Source organism: Pelophylax lessonae (assembly GCF_965119305.1).
Source record: "Pelophylax lessonae genome assembly, chromosome: 10".
NCBI lineage: Eukaryota > Metazoa > Chordata > Amphibia > Anura > Ranidae > Pelophylax > Pelophylax lessonae.
The window spans coordinates 183902483-183922803 of record NC_138777.1 but is presented as its reverse complement, the minus strand read 5'-3'; the positions used below and the strand labels follow the sequence as shown (position 1 = coordinate 183922803).

Genomic DNA, 20321 nt, shown 5'->3' with positions numbered 1-20321 from the left:
CATGCACACAGGATGTTTTACGGCTGTTTCTAGGAGTGTCTGGTGTTTTTTCTCCTGCCTCCAAACTCCCCTGTATGTGCCTAGGTGTCCATGCAGCATTTAACCACTTTAAGACCGGAAGGATTAGCCCCCTTAATGACCAGGCCCAATTTTGCGATTCGGCACTGGGATAGTTTAATGGACAATTGCGCGGTCGTGCGACGCTGTACTCAAATACATATTTTTGGTAAAAAAAATTGCAATAAGCTAATTTTGATTGGTTTGCACAAAAGTTATCGCGTCTACTAACTACAGGAAAGATTTATGTCTGTCAGGATCCGGACTGGCGGCAGGTGAGGACACTAGGGGTGGATCCTCTGTGTCAGAGAGGGAATGGTGTGGACTGTACCAGGGGACCGGTTCTAAGTTGCTACTGGGTTTTCACCAGAGCCCGCCTCAAAGCGGGATGGTCTTGCTGCGGCGGTAGCAACCAGGTCGTGTCCTCCGGTAGCGGCTCAACCTCACTGACAGCTGAGACAGGCGTGGTACAGTAGGACAAGGCAAATGCAAGGTCAGACGTAGCAGAAGGTCAGGGCAGGCGGCAATGGTTCGTAGTCAGGGGCAACGGCAAAAGGTCAGATACACAGGCAGGGCAATACACAAAACGCTTTCTCAGGGCACTAAGGCAACAAGATCCGGCAAGGACAGGAAGGGGAAGTGGGTTTTTATATAATTTGCACTGATTGGACCAGGCACCAATTAGTGGTGCACTGGCCCTTTAAATCTTAGTGCAGCGGCGCGCGCCCTAGGGAGCGGGGCCGCGCGGGAACCCCCCTGACAGCTGATAACTCATCGGTTGCTAAGGACGCAGCGCTCCTTAACAACCAGCTAAAATTTGCAAACTGATATAACGTGCTGCAACCGCGCTGCAAACACGCCGATGTGGTTGCGGCGTGTTACCATAGACTTGAATGGGAGGGGTTGAAAGGCTTCAAGCGCCTCCTGACTCGACATGAGGCTTCAGTTTTGAAGCGAAGTGATGCTAACGCTTCATGTTTTGGTAATGTGATGAGTACTGTGTGCTGCCCATTGTGTTATTTACACAGGCGTATGAAACGCCCCTTAACTACTTGCCGGCCTGTCTATTGGCAAATGACGGTGGAGAAGTGCGGCTCTCATTCTGGGAGGACGTCATATGATGGTGCCCCAGGACGGTTGCTCTTGCATGCCAGCGGGGGTGTGCAGCGCAGCGATTGCGGCCGTGCTGTGTTTCTAGGACACGGCGTGACCCCGATCTTGGTAAAGAGCCAATGATGTGGCTCTTTACCCATGTGATCGGCTGTGTCCAATCACAGCCGGTCACATGTAAATGCAGAAGTGCGGTATATCGGTGCTCCTCTCCTCACACTGTCAGAGTGTGTGGCGAGGAGAGCTGATCAGCGGCTCCTCCTCAAAGGGGAGTCTAGAATAAGTAATCAGGGCACTGATCATCAGTGCCCTGATTACAGTAAAGCAAAAACAGTGCCCATCAGTGACACCAATCAATGCCCATCAGTGACATCAATTAGTACCCACCAGCGACCCAAATCAGTGCCCATTAGTGATGCCACTCAGTGCCCATCAGTGCCTGCTCATCTGTGCTGCCCATCAGTGCCACCTGTCAGTGCTGCCTATCAGTGCTGCATATCAGTGCCCATCAGTGCGGCATATTAGTGCCTCCCCTTCAGTGCCAAATAATCAGTTCCCATCAGTGCAGCCTAGAAGTGCCCATCAGTGCCGCCTCATCAGAGCACATCAGTGAAGGAGAAAAATTACTTATTCACAAAATGTACTGACAGAAACTAAGAAAAACTTTTTTTTCCCAAAATATTCTGTTTTTTTTCTTTTTTTTAGTAAAAAATAAAAAACCCTGCGGTGATTAAATACCACCAAAAGAGAGCTCTATTTGTGTGAAAAGAAAATGATACAAATTTCATTTGGGTACAGCATTGCATGACCGTGCAATTGTCATTCAAATTGTGTCAGCGCTGAAAGTTGAAAATTGGCCTTGGCAGGAAGGGGTGAAAGTGCCCGGTATTGAAGTGGATAAACTACTGCTTTTAAAAGTGAAGTAAAGGATTATTTTTTATCTCCCATTCATACTTACCCAGGTGGAGGCATCATCAGTCCCCCTGGCATCTCTCTGCACTGAGAACCAAGTGATTGAACAACGCTCGGTTCTGATGTCAGTCCAGGCACCTGGCGGATCCCGGTTGTTATGATGTGGTGCCTGGAATGATATCTGTGCCGTCAGCAAACAGCAGACTTCAGCCCGCTGTCTGCTGAAAATGGGTCACAGGAGTGCAGAACAAACTAGACACTGTGATCCATAGGAGAAGTACAGACAAACACGCTTTATCTGTACATCTCCTTTAACCACTTAAGCCCCGGAAGATTTTACCCCCTTCCTGACCAGGGGGTATTTTGCGATTCGGCACTGCGTGACTTTAACGGACAATTGCGCGGTCGTGCGACGCTGTACCTAAACGAATTTGGCGTCCTTTTTTTCCCACAAACAGAGCTTTCTTTTGGCGGTATTTGATCACCTGTGCGATTTTTTGATCACGCGCTATAAACAAAAAAAGAGCGTAAATTTTGCAAAAATAGCAATATTTTTCCCTTTTTTTTTATATGAAATTCCCCCAAAAATAAATGTAAAAATCAAAATTTTTTTAATATTTTCGGCCAATTTGTTTTATGCTACCTATGTTTGGTAAAAAAAATTGCAAAAAGCGTATTTTGATTGGTTTGCGCAAAAGTTATTGCGTTTACTAACAAAGGGAAAGATTTTTGTCATTTTTGTTGTTTTTTTTTTTAACGCGTAATGGCGGCGATCTGCGATTTTTTTTGCGGTACTGCGACATTGCGGCGGACAGATCGGACCCTTGACTGACATTTTTGACACTTTTGGGGTTACCAGTGACATTTCTACAGTAATCAGTGCTATACATATGCACTGTTACTGTAAAATTGCACTGGTAGTGAAGGGGTTAACTTTATTTGAGAGGGAGGGGCTGTGTGTGTCCCTAGGGGCGTGATTCTAACTGTGATTGGCTGGGGCTTCAACTGTATGCAGAGTGATCAATGGATCTACATAGTAGATCCATGTGATCATCTCTCATACAGAGAGGAGAATGACAGGCAGCTTGTTTACACAAGCTGCCTGACTTTCTCCCTCTCCCCCGCCGATCGCAGAGTGGCCGGCGGCGATCGGGTCCGCCGGTCACACGCGCGGGGGGGTCCGTGACCACGCGGGAGCGGGAGCGCGCCTCCGGCGGCGCGCGCTCGCTCCCTAAACCCTCACAGGCGAGCGACGTAGACCTACGTCACTTTGCCTGTGAGGGGCTGACCGCCCACGTAGATAGTCGTGCGGCGGTCGGCAAGTGGTTAATGCCGGTGTGCACTAGGCCTTATGGTGTGCACAGGACACATAGAAAACAACGTGGTCTCATAATTTTGCCACCGGAGACACGCGGTGATGCCGCACTTTGTAGCCACAACTCAAGTGGATCTGTCAGGTGAGGTATTATGCCCAACATTAAAGCGGAGTTCCGGCTTCCCCTCCAAAAATTAAAAGTCAGCAGCTACAAATACTGTAGCTGCTAACTTTTAACCACTTTACCACCGGAGGATTTTGCTGTCTTACGTCCAGGCCACTTTTTGCGATTCGGCACTGTGCAATTTTAACTGACAATTGCGCGGTCGTGCAACGCCGTACCCAAACAAAATTTACGTCCTTTTTTTCCCACAAACAGAGCTTTCTTTTGGTGGTATTTGATTACCTGTGCGATTTTTACTTTTTGCGCTATAAACAAAAAAAGAGCGACAATTTTGAAAAAATAATATTTTTCAAATTTTTTTATATGAAATTCCCCCCAAAAAAATGTAAAAATCTAAATTTTTTATCATTTTAGGCCAATTTGTTTTCTGCTACATATTTTTGGTAAAAAAAATCGCAATAAGCGTATTTTGATTGATTTGCGCAAAAGTTATTGCGTTTACTAACTAAGGGAAAGATTTCTATCGTTTTTGGTGTTTTTTTTTTTTTAACGAGTAATGACGGCGATCTGCGATTTTTTTGGCGGGACTGCGACATTGTGGCGGACAGATCGGACCCTTGACTGACATTTTTGACACTTTTGGGAGTACCAGTGACATTACTGCAGTAATCAGTGCTATAAATATGCACTGTTACTGTAAAAATGACACTGGCAGGGAAGGGGTTAATTTTTATTGGTGACCAAGGGGTTAATGTATGCCTGGTGCTTACTGACGTGTGTGGGGGGAGGTGACTGAGTGACACAGGGACAGATCGCATGTTCAGCTATGCTGAATCCTGCAATCTGTCACTGTCTGTCACTTAGGAGATCCGCCCGCTCTGTTTACACAAGCGGGCGGATCTCCACACTCGATTCCCGACGATCGGGGAAGAGCGGCGGTGACGCCGCTCCTCCCCTGGCCCGACTCCCGCTGTGACTGAATACAGCGGGAGCGAGCCTCCGGCGGCGCGAGAGAGGGGAGTGTCTGGCGACGTAGACCCGTTATCGAGCAACTTTGCCGAAGTAGAGCTCCAGTGAGCAGCGGTAAAGTGATTAATATTAGCACACTTACCTGTCCTGGAGTCCAGCGATGTCGGCACCGCAGCCGATGTTTCCACGACTGGGTCCCTACTGTGCATGCGCGAAGCACGCTGCACATTTCTATTGGCTCAGCGGCAGGGGAAGGAGGAGGGGGCCGAACTTCTGGGACGGGGGCCACGGTCACGTGTCCTGGAAGTGGGGAAGGGTGCCGTCAAAAACAGGTACCCGTTCCCCCCGCCCTCCCTGAAAGGTGGCAAATGTGGCACCGGAGGGGGGAGGAAGAAAAAGAGCGGAAGTGGAACTCTGCTTTAAATGGACAGGTGCATGTCCTGAATGTTTACTTCATATCACTACTGGAGCCTGCGCCTTTAACACCCCAAGCAGTAATGGCAGCCCCCATATTTATCCTGACAGAACACTTCACTATGAAGCAGACCTGTTAGAACTACAAACTACAGGGTGACAACCCTGGGAAAAGCTGTCACCCGCCTTAGTGAAGTTGCTGCCAGACTGACTGTCGGGAGATATATAGAACTTAGAGACACACGGACATGCAAAGGAATGCGTTTATCTTTATTACATAACATTACACCCCGTCCCAGACTCCGCTGCCCGCGGCGCATGCGCAGAGCTGTGTTCTCGGAGGACGCTGTGCCCGCGCTGTGGCGGCCGGAGTGGGGGCGCGCGCTGTGGAAGATGGCGATGAGAGTGCTGAGCGGGCTGAGGAGTGTGAGCGCTGCCGCCAGGCTCGTCCCCTGGAGGGGCTGTCCCGCCAGACTGCTGAGCAACGCCGCCCGCCTGCTGGCCGGTAAGTGTCCTTCCGAGACCCGGCCTCTTATCATGGGCAGTGTGTGGGAAATGTCCCAACTATACCAGCCTGAGGCCACACACCGACACCGTACAGGAGGACTCACTCCGAGCACACAGCTCCTCCACCCCATACACAGCTCATCCACTACATTCACCTCATACACAGCTCATCCACTACATTCACCTCATACACAGCTCCTTCACCCCACTCAGGACACACAGCTCCTCCACCCCATACACAGCTCCTCCACTACACTCCTCACTCAGGACACAGTGCCTTCACTTCACACCACCTTCACTACATTCACCTCACTCAGGACACACCGCTCCTTCACTGCACCCCCCCCCCATACACCGCTCCTTCACTGCACCCCCCCCCATACACCGCTCCTTCACTGCACCCCCCCCCATACACCGCTCCTTCACTGCACCCCCCCCCATACACCGCTCCTTCACTGCACCCCCCCATACACCGCTCCTTCACTGCACCCCCCCCCCCATACACCGCTCCTTCACTGCACCCCCCCCCATACACCGCTCCTTCACTGCACCCCCCCCCCCATACACCGCTCCTTCACTGCACCCCCCCCCCCCCCATACACCGCTCCTTCACTGCACCCCCCCCATACACCGCTCCTTCACTGCACCCCCCCATACACCGCTCCTTCACTGCACCCCCCCCCCCATACACCGCTCCTTCACTGCACCCCCCCCCCATACACCGCTCCTTCACTGCACCCCCCCCCCCATACACCGCTCCTTCACTGCACCCCCCCCCCCCATACACCGCTCCTTCACTGCACCCCCCCATACACCGCTCCTTCACTGCACCCCCCCCCATACACCGCTCCTTCACTGCACCCCCCCCCCCATACACCGCTCCTTCACTGCACCCCCCCCCCCCCATACACCGCTCCTTCACTGCACCCCCCCATACACCGCTCCTTCACTGCACCCCCCCCCCATACACCGCTCCTTCACTGCACCCCCCCCCATACACCGCTCCTTCACTGCACCCCCCCCCCCCATACACCGCTCCTTCACTGCACCCCCCCCCATACACCGCTCCTTCACTGCACCCCCCCCCCCATACACCGCTCCTTCACTGCACCCCCCCCCCCATACACCGCTCCTTCACTGCACCCCCCCATACACCGCTCCTTCACTGCACCCCCCCCCCCCATACACCGCTCCTTCACTGCACCCCCCCCCCCCCATACACCGCTCCTTCACTGCACCCCCCCCCCATACACCGCTCCTTCACTGCACCCCCCCCCATACACCGCTCCTTCACTGCACCCCCCCCCCATACACCGCTCCTTCACTGCACCCCCCCCCCCATACACCGCTCCTTCACTGCACCCCCCCCCATACACCGCTCCTTCACTGCACCCCCCCCCCCATACACCGCTCCTTCACTGCACCCCCCCCCATACACCGCTCCTTCACTGCACCCCCCCCCCCCATACACCGCTCCTTCACTGCACCCCCCCCATACACCGCTCCTTCACTGCACCCCCCCCCCATACACCGCTCCTTCACTGCACCCCCCCCCATACACCGCTCCTTCACTGCACCCCCCCCCCATACACCGCTCCTTCACTGCACCCCCCCCCCCCCCATACACCGCTCCTTCACTGCACCCCCCCATACACCGCTCCTTCACTGCACCCCCCCCCCATACACCGCTCCTTCACTGCACCCCCCCCCCATACACCGCTCCTTCACTGCACCCCCCCCCCCATACACCGCTCCTTCACTGCACCCCCCCCATACACCGCTCCTTCACTGCACCCCCCCCATACACCGCTCCTTCACTGCACCCCCCCCATACACCGCTCCTTCACTGCACCCCCCCCATACACCGCTCCTTCACTGCACCCCCCCATACACCGCTCCTTCACTGCACCCCCCCCCATACACAGCTCCTTCACTGCACCCCCCCCCCATACACAGCTCCTTCACTGCACCCCCCCCCCCCATACACAGCTCCTTCACTGCACCCCCCCCATGCACAGCTCCCTCACTGCACCCCCCCCATACACCGCTCCTTCACTGCACCCCCCCCCCCCATACACCGCTCCTTCACTGCACCCCCCCCCCCCATACACCGCTCCTTCACTGCACCCCCCCCCCCATACACCGCTCCTTCACTGCACCCCCCCCCCCATACACCGCTCCTTCACTGCACCCCCCCCCCCATACACCGCTCCTTCACTGCACCCCCCCCCCATACACCGCTCCTTCACTGCACCCCATACACCGCTCCTTCACTGCACCCCCCCCCATACACCGCTCCTTCACTGCACCCCCCATACACCGCTCCTTCACTGCACCCCCCCCCCCCATACACCGCTCCTTCACTGCACCCCCCCCCCCCCATACACCGCTCCTTCACTGCACCCCCCCCCATACACCGCTCCTTCACTGCACCCCCCCCCCCATACACCGCTCCTTCACTGCACCCCCCCCCATACACAGCTCCTTCACTGCACCCCCCCCCATACACCGCTCCTTCACTGCACCCCCCCCATACACCGCTCCTTCACTGCACCCCCCCCCCCCCATACACCGCTCCTTCACTGCACCCCCCCCATACACCGCTCCTTCACTGCACCCCCCCCATACACCGCTCCTTCACTGCACCCCCCCCATACACCGCTCCTTCACTGCACCCCCCCCCCCATACACAGCTCCTTCACTGCACCCCCCCCCCCATACACAGCTCCTTCACTGCACCCCCCCCCCATACACAGCTCCTTCACTGCACCCCCCCCATGCACAGCTCCCTCACTGCACCCCCCCCATACACCGCTCCTTCACTGCACCCCCCCCCCATACACCGCTCCTTCACTGCACCCCCCCCCCCATACACCGCTCCTTCACTGCACCCCCCCCCCCCATACACCGCTCCTTCACTGCACCCCCCCCCCCATACACCGCTCCTTCACTGCACCCCCCCCCCATACACCGCTCCTTCACTGCACCCCCCCCCCATACACCGCTCCTTCACTGCACCCCCCCCCCATACACCGCTCCTTCACTGCACCCCCCCCCATACACCGCTCCTTCACTGCACCCCCCCATACACCGCTCCTTCACTGCACCCCCCCCATACACCGCTCCTTCACTGCACCCCCCCCCCCCCATACACCGCTCCTTCACTGCACCCCCCCCCATACACCGCTCCTTCACTGCACCCCCCCCCCATACACCGCTCCTTCACTGCACCCCCCCCCCCCCATACACAGCTCCTTCACTGCACCCCCCCCATACACAGCTCCTTCACTGCACCCCCCCCATACACAGCTCCTTCACTACACCCCCCCCCCCCATACACAGCTCCTTCACTGCACCCCCCCCCCCCATACACCGCTCCTTCACTGCACCCCCCCCATACACCGCTCCTTCACTGCACCCCCCCCCCATACACCGCTCCTTCACTGCACCCCCCCATACACCGCTCCTTCACTGCACCCCCCCCCCATACACCGCTCCTTCACTGCACCCCCCCCCCATACACCGCTCCTTCACTGCACCCCCCCCCCATACACCGCTCCTTCACTGCACCCCCCCCCCCATACACCGCTCCTTCACTGCACCCCCCCCCCCCATACACCGCTCCTTCACTGCACCCCCCCATACACCGCTCCTTCACTGCACCCCCCCCCCATACACCGCTCCTTCACTGCACCCCCCCCCCATACACCGCTCCTTCACTGCACCCCCCCCATACACCGCTCCTTCACTGCACCCCCCCCCATACACCGCTCCTTCACTGCACCCCCCCCATACACCGCTCCTTCACTGCACCCCCCCATACACCGCTCCTTCACTGCACCCCCCCCCCCCCCATACACCGCTCCTTCACTGCACCCCCCCCCCCCATACACCGCTCCTTCACTGCACCCCCCCCCATACACCGCTCCTTCACTGCACCCCCCCCCATACACCGCTCCTTCACTGCACCCCCCCCATACACCGCTCCTTCACTGCACCCCCCCCCGATACACCGCTACACCGCTCCTTCACTGCACCCCCCCCCCCCATACATATGGGGGGGTGTGCTCTAAAAAAGAAAAAAAAACGTTGAGAAAAAAAACAGCCCTTTAAACTGGTTGCTAGGCAACGATGTTTGGGGTCGCTCCGCTCCTCCAAGACTATAGAGTCAAGGGCCATCTTGCCCTCACTCGACTTCCTGTCTCCTGTCTGAGGATTCGGGATCGTATCGTTTTCCCCGCTGCCGGCGGGTCCGGTAAGCGGGGAAAAAGGCCGGGATGCGGTGGGAAGGGGGGGGGGTTTCCTCTTCTGCCGCACCGTAAGCGTGATCTCGCAGCGAATCTGCCGCTGGGACCACCCTTATCTGAAAGCCGATCGCCCGCCGTTTTCAAATTTAGCATCAAGGGACCGACGCAAAACTGAGGCGGGCAGTCGGTAAGTGGTTAATCCTGTCTTCTCTGATCCTCCCCTGCTTCCACTGTCCCCAATCCATCTCCTGATAACACAGAGCCTTTGGAGTCCCTCTGCACATGCTCTGTTTGTTTATTGCTAGAGAGTATTTTTTTGGGTGGGGGGGGGGGGGTTGCAGAATGCATATGATCAGCACAGGGCCAGTCAGCACTGTCCAGACCGGGGGGCAGGGGTCCTGCATCCTGATAGGACAGTCAGTGCAGTATAAAAAAACTCCTCCTACAAACTTTAGCCAAGCACTGATGGAAGTCACAAGACTGCTATATACTGCTGATGAGAAAAGGTATTTTGCAGTTTATATTTACTAAAACAATTGCATTTCCATGTTCTGTGTACTGTGGGAGACCAGATATAGTGAATGCAGGGTCCTGGGTTTAGTAACACTTTTTAATTTTTTGACTAAAGTTCCACTTTAATTCATCCCATGACAGACCTCCAGAGCCATTACTTTTCACTGCATACACCACAGGGAGGCCTGGGGCTCCCCCCTGTAGGTCGCACAGAGGCCCCTGGGGCTCCCCCCTGTAGGTCGCACAGAGGCCCCTGGGGCTCCCCCCTGTAGGTCGCACAGAGGCCCCTGGGGCTCCCCCCTGTAGGTCGCACAGAGGCAAAGAAACAAAAAAGGGCGCACCGACCTAGCGCATTATCCTCAATAGAAGGCTTTATTAAAGTAACATTAAAAAATGGCTACTCACAGACGTAGATAAAATAAATCATATCAAGCTCAATTGCTCAAACGTCCGGGTGTAGTCCATACAATCGTTCATAACTGATGAGTTGACGGCTGACGCGTTTCGAGGCCCAGCCTCTTCCTCAGAGCCACTGTGTCATGGCTTTCTCCTTGGTTTATGTAGTGATGTACTGATCCAGTCCCTACCCCTAAGTGGGAGTGTCTCTTCCCCCGGGGGAGTGGCTAGAGTACAGAGGCCCCGGGGGCTCCCCCCTGTAGGTCGCACAGAGGCCCCGGGGGCTCCCCCCTGTAGGTCGCACAGAGGCCCCGGGGGCTCCCCCCTGTATGTCGCACAGAGGCCCCGGGGGCTCCCCCCTGTAGGTCGCACAGAGGCCCCGGGGGCTCCCCCCTGTATGTCGCACAGAGGCCCCGGGGGCTCCCCCCTGTAGGTCGCACAGAGGCCCCGGGGGCTCCCCCCTGTAGGTCGCACAGAGGCCCCGGGGGCTCCCCCCTGTAGGTCGCACAGAGGCCCCGGGGGCTCCCCCCTGTAGGTCGCACAGAGGCCCCGGGGGCTCCCCCCTGTAGGTCGCACAGAGGCCCCGGGGGCTCCCCCCTGTAGGTCGCACAGAGGCCCCGGGGGCTCCCCCCTGTAGGTCGCACAGCTCATTCACTCTTCACACCACAGAGCTCTCCAGGACTATCACTATACATCGATCAGCCATACCATTATGACCACTGACAGGTAAAGTGAATAACATTGAATATCTTGTTACCATGGCACCTGAAAGTCAATAAGATATATTGAGCAGCAAGTAAACATGTTGTCCCTGAAGATGTTGAAAAAATGTTCATTGCAGTTTGTTGTGTATGGGGCTGCAGACTGGTCAGGGTGCCCATACCAACCCATCTCCACAGCCAAAAGTGCTTACAGTGGACATCAGAAATGGAGCAATGGAAGAAGGTGGCCTGATCTGTTTTCTTTTACATACACCACCAGGGTGGATTTGATTTAAATCATTTTTAAAAAGCAACTGTCATCTCTGTCCTCCTGACCGGCTGTTGACTCCCTGGCTGTCCCATTTACTTTAACCACTTTACCACCGGAGGATTTTGCTGTCTTCCGTCCAGGCCACTTTTTGCGATTCGGCACTGTGTGACTTCAACTGACAATTGCGCGGTTGTGCGACGCCGTACCCAAACGAAATTTACATCCTTTTTTTTTTTCACACAAACAGAGCTTTCTTTTGGTGGTATTTGATCACCTGTGCGATTTTTACTTTTTGCGCTATAAACAAAAAAATAGCATTTATTTTGAAAAAATAACAATATTTTTAACATTTTTTTTGTATGAAATTCCCCCCAAAAAAGATGTAAAAACCAATTTTTTAAAAAAATTTTGGCCAATTTGTTTTCTGCTACCTATGTTTGGTAAAAAAAATCGCAATAAGCGTATTTTGATTGGTTTGCGCAAAAGTTATTGCGTTTACTAACAAAGGGAAAGATTTCTGTCATTTTTGGTGTTTTTTTTTAACGCGTAATGGCGGCGATCTGCGATTTTTTTTTTTGTGGGACTGCGACATTGCGGCGGACAGATCGGACCCTTGACTGACATTTTTGACACTTTTGGGGGTACCAGTGACATTACTGCAGTAATCAGTGCTATATATATGCACTGTTACTGTAAAAATGACACTGGCAGGGAAGGGGTTAATTTTATTGGAGAGGGAGGGGTTAATGTATGCCTGGTGCTTACTGACGTGTGGGGGGGGGGAGGTGACTGAGTGAGTCATGGACAGATCGGATGTCCAGCTATGCTGAACAGTCCGATCTGTCACTCCCTGTCACTATGGAGATCCATCCGCTTGTGTTTACACAGGCGGGCGGATCTCCACACTAGATCCCCGGTGATCGGGGCAGACCAGCGGCGATCACCGCTGCTCCTCCCCTGGCCCGACTCCCGCTGTGAATGAAAACAGCGGGAGCGAGCCTCCGGCGGCACGCAAGCGCCGCCCAGAAGGGGGAGTGTCTGACGACGTTAATACTACGTCGTCAGACGATAACGAGCCACTCTGCCGCAGTAATATTACTGTGAGTGGACGTAAAGTGGTTAATGGAAGGCTGGTGATGCGGCAGTGAGCAGCAGGTGAGTGAATGCCCGCTAACAGGTGCTGTCATGATGGATCTGAAATGACAGGGGCTCTTTAAATATAAGGACTCATTCTTGCTGGTAGTTAGAATTTTTAATATTTGTAAACAAAATGAAGGTTTCCTATTTAGAATGATAAGCTGTCAGTTTAGTAACACAGCGACATCAGAACCAATTCAATGATACAGTTTGTAGTGTACATAGATTTGCAAAACAATGGGATAAAGGATATTCCTTAACTTTGTTTTATCGCATGGTTACTGTGAAATTGTGTGACTGCATCAATGTGGTGCATGTTATCTCAGCTTATAGAGCTTGGATTCATAGAATGAGTTTACCAAAAATGTAAAAATTGCAGAATATACAGCCTCATGCTACAGAACTAAGCTCCATTTCATGCTGAAATAAACTAAATTAATAATGTATCTTAACTACTTCTGGACCGGAAGATTTTCCCCCTTAATGACCAGGCCATTTTTTTTTAATCGGCACTGCGTTACTTTAACTGACTTTTGTGCAGTCGTGTGACACTAACCAAATAAAATTGGATGCCTTTTTTTTTTCCCTCGAATAGCTTTCTTTTGGTGGTATTTAATCACCTGTGCGATTTTTTTTTTTTTTTTTTTTTTTTTTTTTTTGCGCTATAGACAAGAAAAGAGCGACAATTCTGAAAAAAAATATATATATATTTCACTTTCTGCTATATAACATTCCCAAAAAAAAAAAATGTAACAATCAAATGTTTTCATCGTTTTAAGCCAATGTGTATTCTGCTACATATTTTTGTTAAAAAAAAATCCCAATAAGCGTATTGATTGGTTTGCGCAAAAGTTATCTCGTTCTACTAACTAGGGGAAAGATTTGGCATTTTTATTTTTATTTTTTTACTAGTAATGGCGCGATCAGCGACCTATTTATTTTTTATTTTGCAGGACTGCGACATTGCGGTGGACAGATCGGACCCCTAGCTGACATTTTTGGGGGGACCAGTGACATTACTACAGTAATCAGTGCTAAAAATATGCACTGTTACTGTAATGACACTGGCAGGGAAGGGGTTAACCCAGGGGTGAGCAAAGGGTTAGGGTGTGAGCCTAGGGGGTGTTTTCTAACTGTATGGGGGAGGGACTTGTGAAATGAACACAGAGACCTGTGATCCTTAATAGGAGGATCACAGGCACTCTGTGATCATTTCAGAGAGCACAACAGTCTGCTGTGTTTACAACAGCAGACCGTCGTTCTCTCTCAGCGGGGAGCGATCGTGGGTGCTCGGAGGCAGTTGCGGTCGCTGGCCCCGTGGATTGGCATCCCTGCTGCCTAGTGGAGGGTGGGCCCGTGCCTCGGGTGGCGCATGCTCACCTCCCAGGAGCGCTCCCTTGAACCGCCGTACAGGTACAGCAGTTCGCGCAACCGAGCCAGCCTGCCGCAGTATATCTGCGGCGGGCGGTCAGTAAGTGGTTAAACCCCAGACAAGCACAGGAAGAACATGCAAACTTAATGCAGGAAGTATCCTGGTTGGGATTTGGACCTCAGTGCTGCAAGACAGAAGTGACAACCACTGAGCCATTTATTGAATGTAAACTTTACTGTGCATCACTGTTGCTTCATACTAAACAAAATAACTTGAATCTCCTGCATGTGACAACTAATCCTTTTTATGCAACGTCCCATGTATGTGACACAGCTGTTCTGCTGGGGCATTCCATAACTGAGGAGGAAAGGGATAATGTGGGAGTTGTTCAAAGCATCCAATCAGACTGCAGCTGTCAGATACATTCTCCTTCCTCTGCTCTGATAGAATGCACCTGTCTGTTTCACACTATCCTTTCACTGACTGTTCTACACTACAGGCACACTCTCCAAAATCAAGCTCCTAAAATATTTCTCATATGGTATTGGGGTGTGTAGGCTTCAGACAGTGTACTTAAATCTTGGTATGTCGGGCATACTTCTGAAAGTTTATTGCAAGTCTGACTATAGAATAGAGACTGAAGGAAATACATTTTAGGTGTTCATTGCACGGACTTGAAAAAGCTTCAGGCAAACATAAGAATGTAAGATTTGTTTTAGACACAGTTTAATGTTTAATCTTTGCAGTCCAGCTGGAAACCATTTATATTTGAAATTCTCAAAGGTATTACCGTCTTATCACTTAAAGAATAATTTCTGCATCAGCATGTTTTACATACACTGGTCTAATTTGGACCAATGTCACTGTGTAAATGACACACCTGGTTAAAGCCCCCGGAAGCTGGAAATGCCTAAAGTAGATGCCAATACTCCTTGTTGCTTCCGGGTCCCGTGATGAGAGGCTGCTCTTCGACACAGGGGGTCGGCTGCTCAGCATGGGCAGCATTAAGAAAATGATTTGTTTTCTGACTGATTCAGAAATGCAAAGCATTCTCTAAAAGGCATCGGTACTGAGCATCCAACCTCCTGTATTCAGAAGGCATCAGGCCGGCCACTCAGCACAGGTCCTGGAAGCAAGTGGAGATCCCTGGAGTGGTGTCTACATCAGTAATGTTCAGCTTCCAGCGGCATCAACCAGGTATGTTTATATACATGTTACATTGGTCCACTTTGGACCACTCTGACTATGCATAACATGCCGATGGCTGGAATTATTCTTTAAAGCCTATCTATGGGAAAAAGATCGCCCACTCTGAGTGCTGCATAAAAAAAATAAACTTCTCTAAATGCCCTTTTTACTTGCCTCAAACTGCAGTCATGTGACACTGCGGGGTCCAGAGTCTTCTCTCCTCTTCTGTTTACATTCGGCTGAGCCTGTGTGACATGGAGACTTCCTATTGGCTGTCCACTGGTGGCGTCCTCTCAGTATTTAGAGGAGAAAGGACATCACCGCAAAGGGAACCGTTGATTGCAATAGAGCATCTACAGCTGGATTAGAGGTCCCCACACCTAGAAACAGCTGCAAGGGAACTAGATAGGGGGCTTGGGTATGACTTGGTTTACCAGGGAAGGACAAACAAACCATGCAGTGTGGAGAGGAGGAAAGGGGTTTTATTTTGTCCAGAGTGGGACTTTTAAGAAACCCTGTCTGTCTTTCACAGTGATCTGCGTCTCCTAACTTCTCTTAGTTACTGTGCTGCAGCCTCTTTAGGATCCTTTGGCATTGGCGCTCCCTGGAATGTCTGATGCCTGTGTCCTCTGCTGTCCACTGTGGCTCCTTCCTAGGACCCCCATACTCTACAGCAGTGACATAGAGAGGGCCCACAGTGAGTGGCAGGGGACACGGGCATCCAACCGTCTAATGTTGAAGAGACTGATGGAGGCTGCAGTGCTGGAATGAAGAATGCGAGCTGCTGGAGAGGTAAGTATATTGACTTTTCCCTTTCATGAAACTACAGATCTGTCTCTGTATTCTCTCCCTGTTTCTTATCTTTCTCTTCCAGACAGAATTTTTGTTTTATGGCACTGCTGAGACGAGTCCCTCTCTAGCATCCCAGGCATCCCCTCATTTTCTCCAATATCTCTCTTTTGTTCCCTAATGCACTATAAAAATCTATTTTAAAATAATTTGGTGTAAAAAAGTCAGTTTCGGCTTAGGGCATCCTGAATTTTCGGTTTCTGTTTCAGCCCAGAATTTTCATTTCGGTGCATCCCTACTGGATAGAGATAGGGCTCGGGTAAGTATTAGGGGGGCTTTTTCACACAGTAGTTTTTTTATGTTGATGCATAGAATGCATGAAAATAAACCTTCTGACTTTAGAACCACTTTAAGTTTAGCTTCAGATGACGGCCAAGTGAATGGCATTTTAACCACTTTACCACCGGAGGATTTTGCCGTCTTACGTCCAGAAAGATTTCTGTCATTTTTGGCGTTTTTTTTTTAACGAGTAATGACGGTGATCTGCTTTTTTTTTTTTTTTTTTGCGGGACTGCGACATTGCGGCGGAGAGATCGGACCCTTGACTGACATTTTTGACACATTTGTGGGTACCAGTGACATTAATACAGTAATCAGTGCTATAAATATGCACTGTTACTGTAAAAATGACATTGGCAGGGAAGGGGTTAATTTTATTGGAGAGGGAGGGGTTACTGTATGCCTGGTGCTTACTAATGTGTGTGGGGGGAGGTGACTGAGTGACACAGGGACAGATCGCAGGTTCAGCTTTGCTGAACCCTGCAATTTGTCACTGTCTGTCACTTAGGAGATTCCGCCCGCTTTGTTTATACAAGCGGGCGGATCTCCAAACTCGATTCCCCGACGATCGGGGAAGAGCAGCGGCGGTCGCCGCCGCTTCTCCCCTGGCCGACTCCCGCTGTGACTGAATACAGCAGGAGCGAGCCTCCGCCCACAAGGGGAGGAGTCCAGCGACGTAGGTCTACTTCGCTGGACGGGAACTAACCACTTTGCCGCAGTAGAGCTCGAGTGAGCGGTCGACAAGTGGTTAAGGGGAGGGTAGCAATGGCAGGCTGCATAGGTTTTACTTATGTTGAAGTATAGTGGACCAGTTTATCATTGCTCACTGGCACAGTTATTCTGTTATGTAAGGCTGGGTTCACGCATTTGTGAATTGCATCCGATTCGCATTACAGGCAAGCGTGACTGGCTCTCTATGGAGCTGGTTCACACAGGTCCGGGGCAGCCGCAGTTTGGTGCTTGTTTGGGTCCAGTTCAGGTGCGAATTTGGACCTGAATCGCGCCTGAACCATTGAACAGACATTCATCAGACCCCAGGCACAAACTCGCGGCTGCAGTTGTGTGAAACTGGCCTTACTGATTGCAGGAGTTCTTCCTAAAGTTGCTGGAAATGTTTATCTGTAAACTTGTCAATAAGCTGACTGGCATTCCATCTTTCCATGCACTGTAAGCAATTCTGCCCCTCGTGCTTACTGTAGTTATCAGCTGTGTTTCCTTTGAACACAAATAAAATGGTTAAACTGTTATGAATTTAACAGAAACAGATATTCAGTATTAAATAATTAACTTTCTTCATAGTCTCTAATGTGCAGAGTCTGCTGTGTAGCAGAGTACACCGGCATATACAGACGTGAGGGATTCCTCAGGCCTTGTCACATCTGTCATTTGTCCTTTATACCCGTCTGGTTGATGAACTTTAGTATGTTTGCATTTGAAAAAGTGTGACGTAAGGCTAAGCATAGTGCGGTGACTGGTCTACATGTTCTTATTGGGTAAAATTAAAAAATGTAGGGTCAGCTAATCAAAGAAGTGCTTAACCTCTCTGGCTGTATTCCCAAGTGTGACTCGGGGTTAATATAAAGTGCCAAAAGCGGTAACCCCGAGCTACACTCGGGATTACCCCACAATCAAACTTGCTTTCTGCTGCGATTCCCGCCGTCCTGTAGCCATCCTCCCGCTGTCCTCTCGCTGTGTGCTTGGCCGATGCCAGCACCTTCTTCCGGTTCCCTTCCCTGCGAGCGCCGAGATGCAGGGGGTGGAACCGGCAGGAGATAAAAATAAAAAACAAATTACAAGATACAGTGTAATCTGTTAGGATTACAATTTTGTATCATGCCATTTCAGCACAGGTTTTCACCTAGTGTCTTTTCCAGTGCCCTGCCTGTACTTTTTGCGGCTCTTTGTGCCTGGAAAATTGAGAACATCCATGGCGTCCAAAAAGCGTTTTTAGCTCAAAAGCGCTTTTGGACGAACTGGAAAACATCGACGGTGAATCGGAATTATTTGAAGAACTGAGCAATAGCGATTCAAGGGAAAATTCGTCATCGTGTATTAAAAATGACAACAGCGACGACTCTGCGACTGAGCCCAGCGATGTGCGGACTTGGTGCTCTATTGACTGCAGTATGGATCAGGCAGCAACCCCAAGATTCCCATTTACTGGAGCATCTGGTATGAAAGTTGACGTTGACCATGACAACCCCTTGGTGTACCTACAATTATTTCTGACCAATGAGGTTATTGAAAAAATAGTTACCGAGACAAACCGGTACAAAGAGCAACAATTGGCTAGATGCAAGATGCAGAAAGTGGGAACCACTGACCAAAGATGACATTTGGAAATTTCTGGGCCTAATAATTCTTCAGGGAGTGGTGGGGAAACCCCTGCAGAAGTGCTATTGGACAACCAATACATTACTTGCCACTCCATTCTTTGGCACGGTCATGTCAGAGTCCAGATTCTCCCTCATAATGAAATATCTCCACTTCCAAAACAATGAAGAATTTGATGACATTTTAATTTGTGATTTCGTGTTTCAAACTTTATCATTCCTGGGATAGACGTCTACTAGACTCTTGTTTGGACAGATTTAAGTGAGTTATTCCTAACAATTACAGGCCTAAAATATAAAACGTATTTCCATGTAAAACAAAGTACCGCTTTTAGCACAAAAATTCTGACATAATTAGACCGCCAGAGAGGTTAAAATCTACTTTCTGAAGTCTACAAGTGTGCATTAGGACTGTCAAAAATCCAGGGAGCTTTTAAACTTCATTTATACCAATGCCTTTTCATGCTTTTGGCAGAAATGCAGAACATTATTTTTAACATGGGGTCTTATCTAACGCGTTCAAATGTATGCATTTTTGTGCCTTTGCGTTTTTGGAAAGGGTCAGGGACTTTTTTAAAGGCAAAACTTTTTTTGGATCAAAAGACTTCATTGGAGAAGCTGCATGTAGTGCATTTTTTAATCGCGATTTTGCTGTGATTTTGCAGCGGTTTATGTTTTTTTAATCTGCCCAACAACATTTCTCCCAAAAAAAAGCATTAACGCATATTGCGGCAAAATCGCTGTAAAAATTCAAAAAGCACTGCAGAAATGCACGAAAACAAACTGCATTGGTGATAATGGAGCCTAAGGGTCCTTTCACACGGGGCGGACTGTTTTTTGATCCGCTCCGGCACGGTCCGTATGTCCGTTTGCGGATGATAAACAGAGATTAATAATGTATGTCAATGGGATTGCAGATGACACCGCTGACATCCGTTTTTGCGTCCATTCCGTTTTTTTAAAACGGAAGAAAAATAGGGTTCTCTTCCGTTCCAAAAAAAAACGGAACTGATAGGAAAGGACGCAAATCGGATGTCAGCGGATGGTCATCCTCTGACATCCGCAATCCCATTGACATGCATTATGTCCGTTTTTTCATCTGCAAAAAAATGGGATGAAAAACGGACATACGGAGCGTCCGTGTGAAAGGACCCTAAATCTGCAAACTTTGGCTTCTAAATTAGAGAGGGGAACAGAGAAACAATCTATTGTTTTTTTAGTGTGTTTTTTTTTTTTTTTTTTAAGCAGGATGTGGGGGTTGGATAGGAAACCCAAGCAGTATAAAAAAAAAAACCTGTGAATGAAGCAGCTTCATGCTTACCTGTCTGGTGGCCAATGCTCTAAAATATCTCTCTTGAAGCCCAACCTGTGGAGTCCATTGGCACTGCAGGAATTAATCGGTGTGTCCAAATTACAGTAGTGATTTCTTGCAGCTTCATGTAATGTCTCCAGTCTATGGCTGTCTCCTGAGCCTGTCTCCAGTTTCCAACAACTCCTGTAACCCGTTCACAGTCTCTGAGGCTCCTTTCACACTTGAGCGTATGGATTAGTGATCGACCAATATAGTTTTTTTAATACCGATATTTTTGTCATCGGATATCGGTATCGGCCGATATTTTCAGACATG

General features: G+C 50.7%; 1 protein-coding gene across 1 annotated transcript in view; it reads left to right on the top strand.

The window, feature by feature from the left end:
* Window positions 1-5260: 5260 nt before the first annotated feature.
* Window positions 5261-20321, top strand: part of GCSH (glycine cleavage system protein H) — a 33930-nt gene continuing 18869 nt past the window's right edge. The window contains exon 1 of the mRNA XM_082269979.1: window positions 5261-5406. Within this exon, the coding sequence (XP_082126105.1) occupies window positions 5295-5406 (112 nt within the window). The 5' untranslated portion in view covers window positions 5261-5294. The remainder of the gene's footprint in view (window positions 5407-20321) is intronic.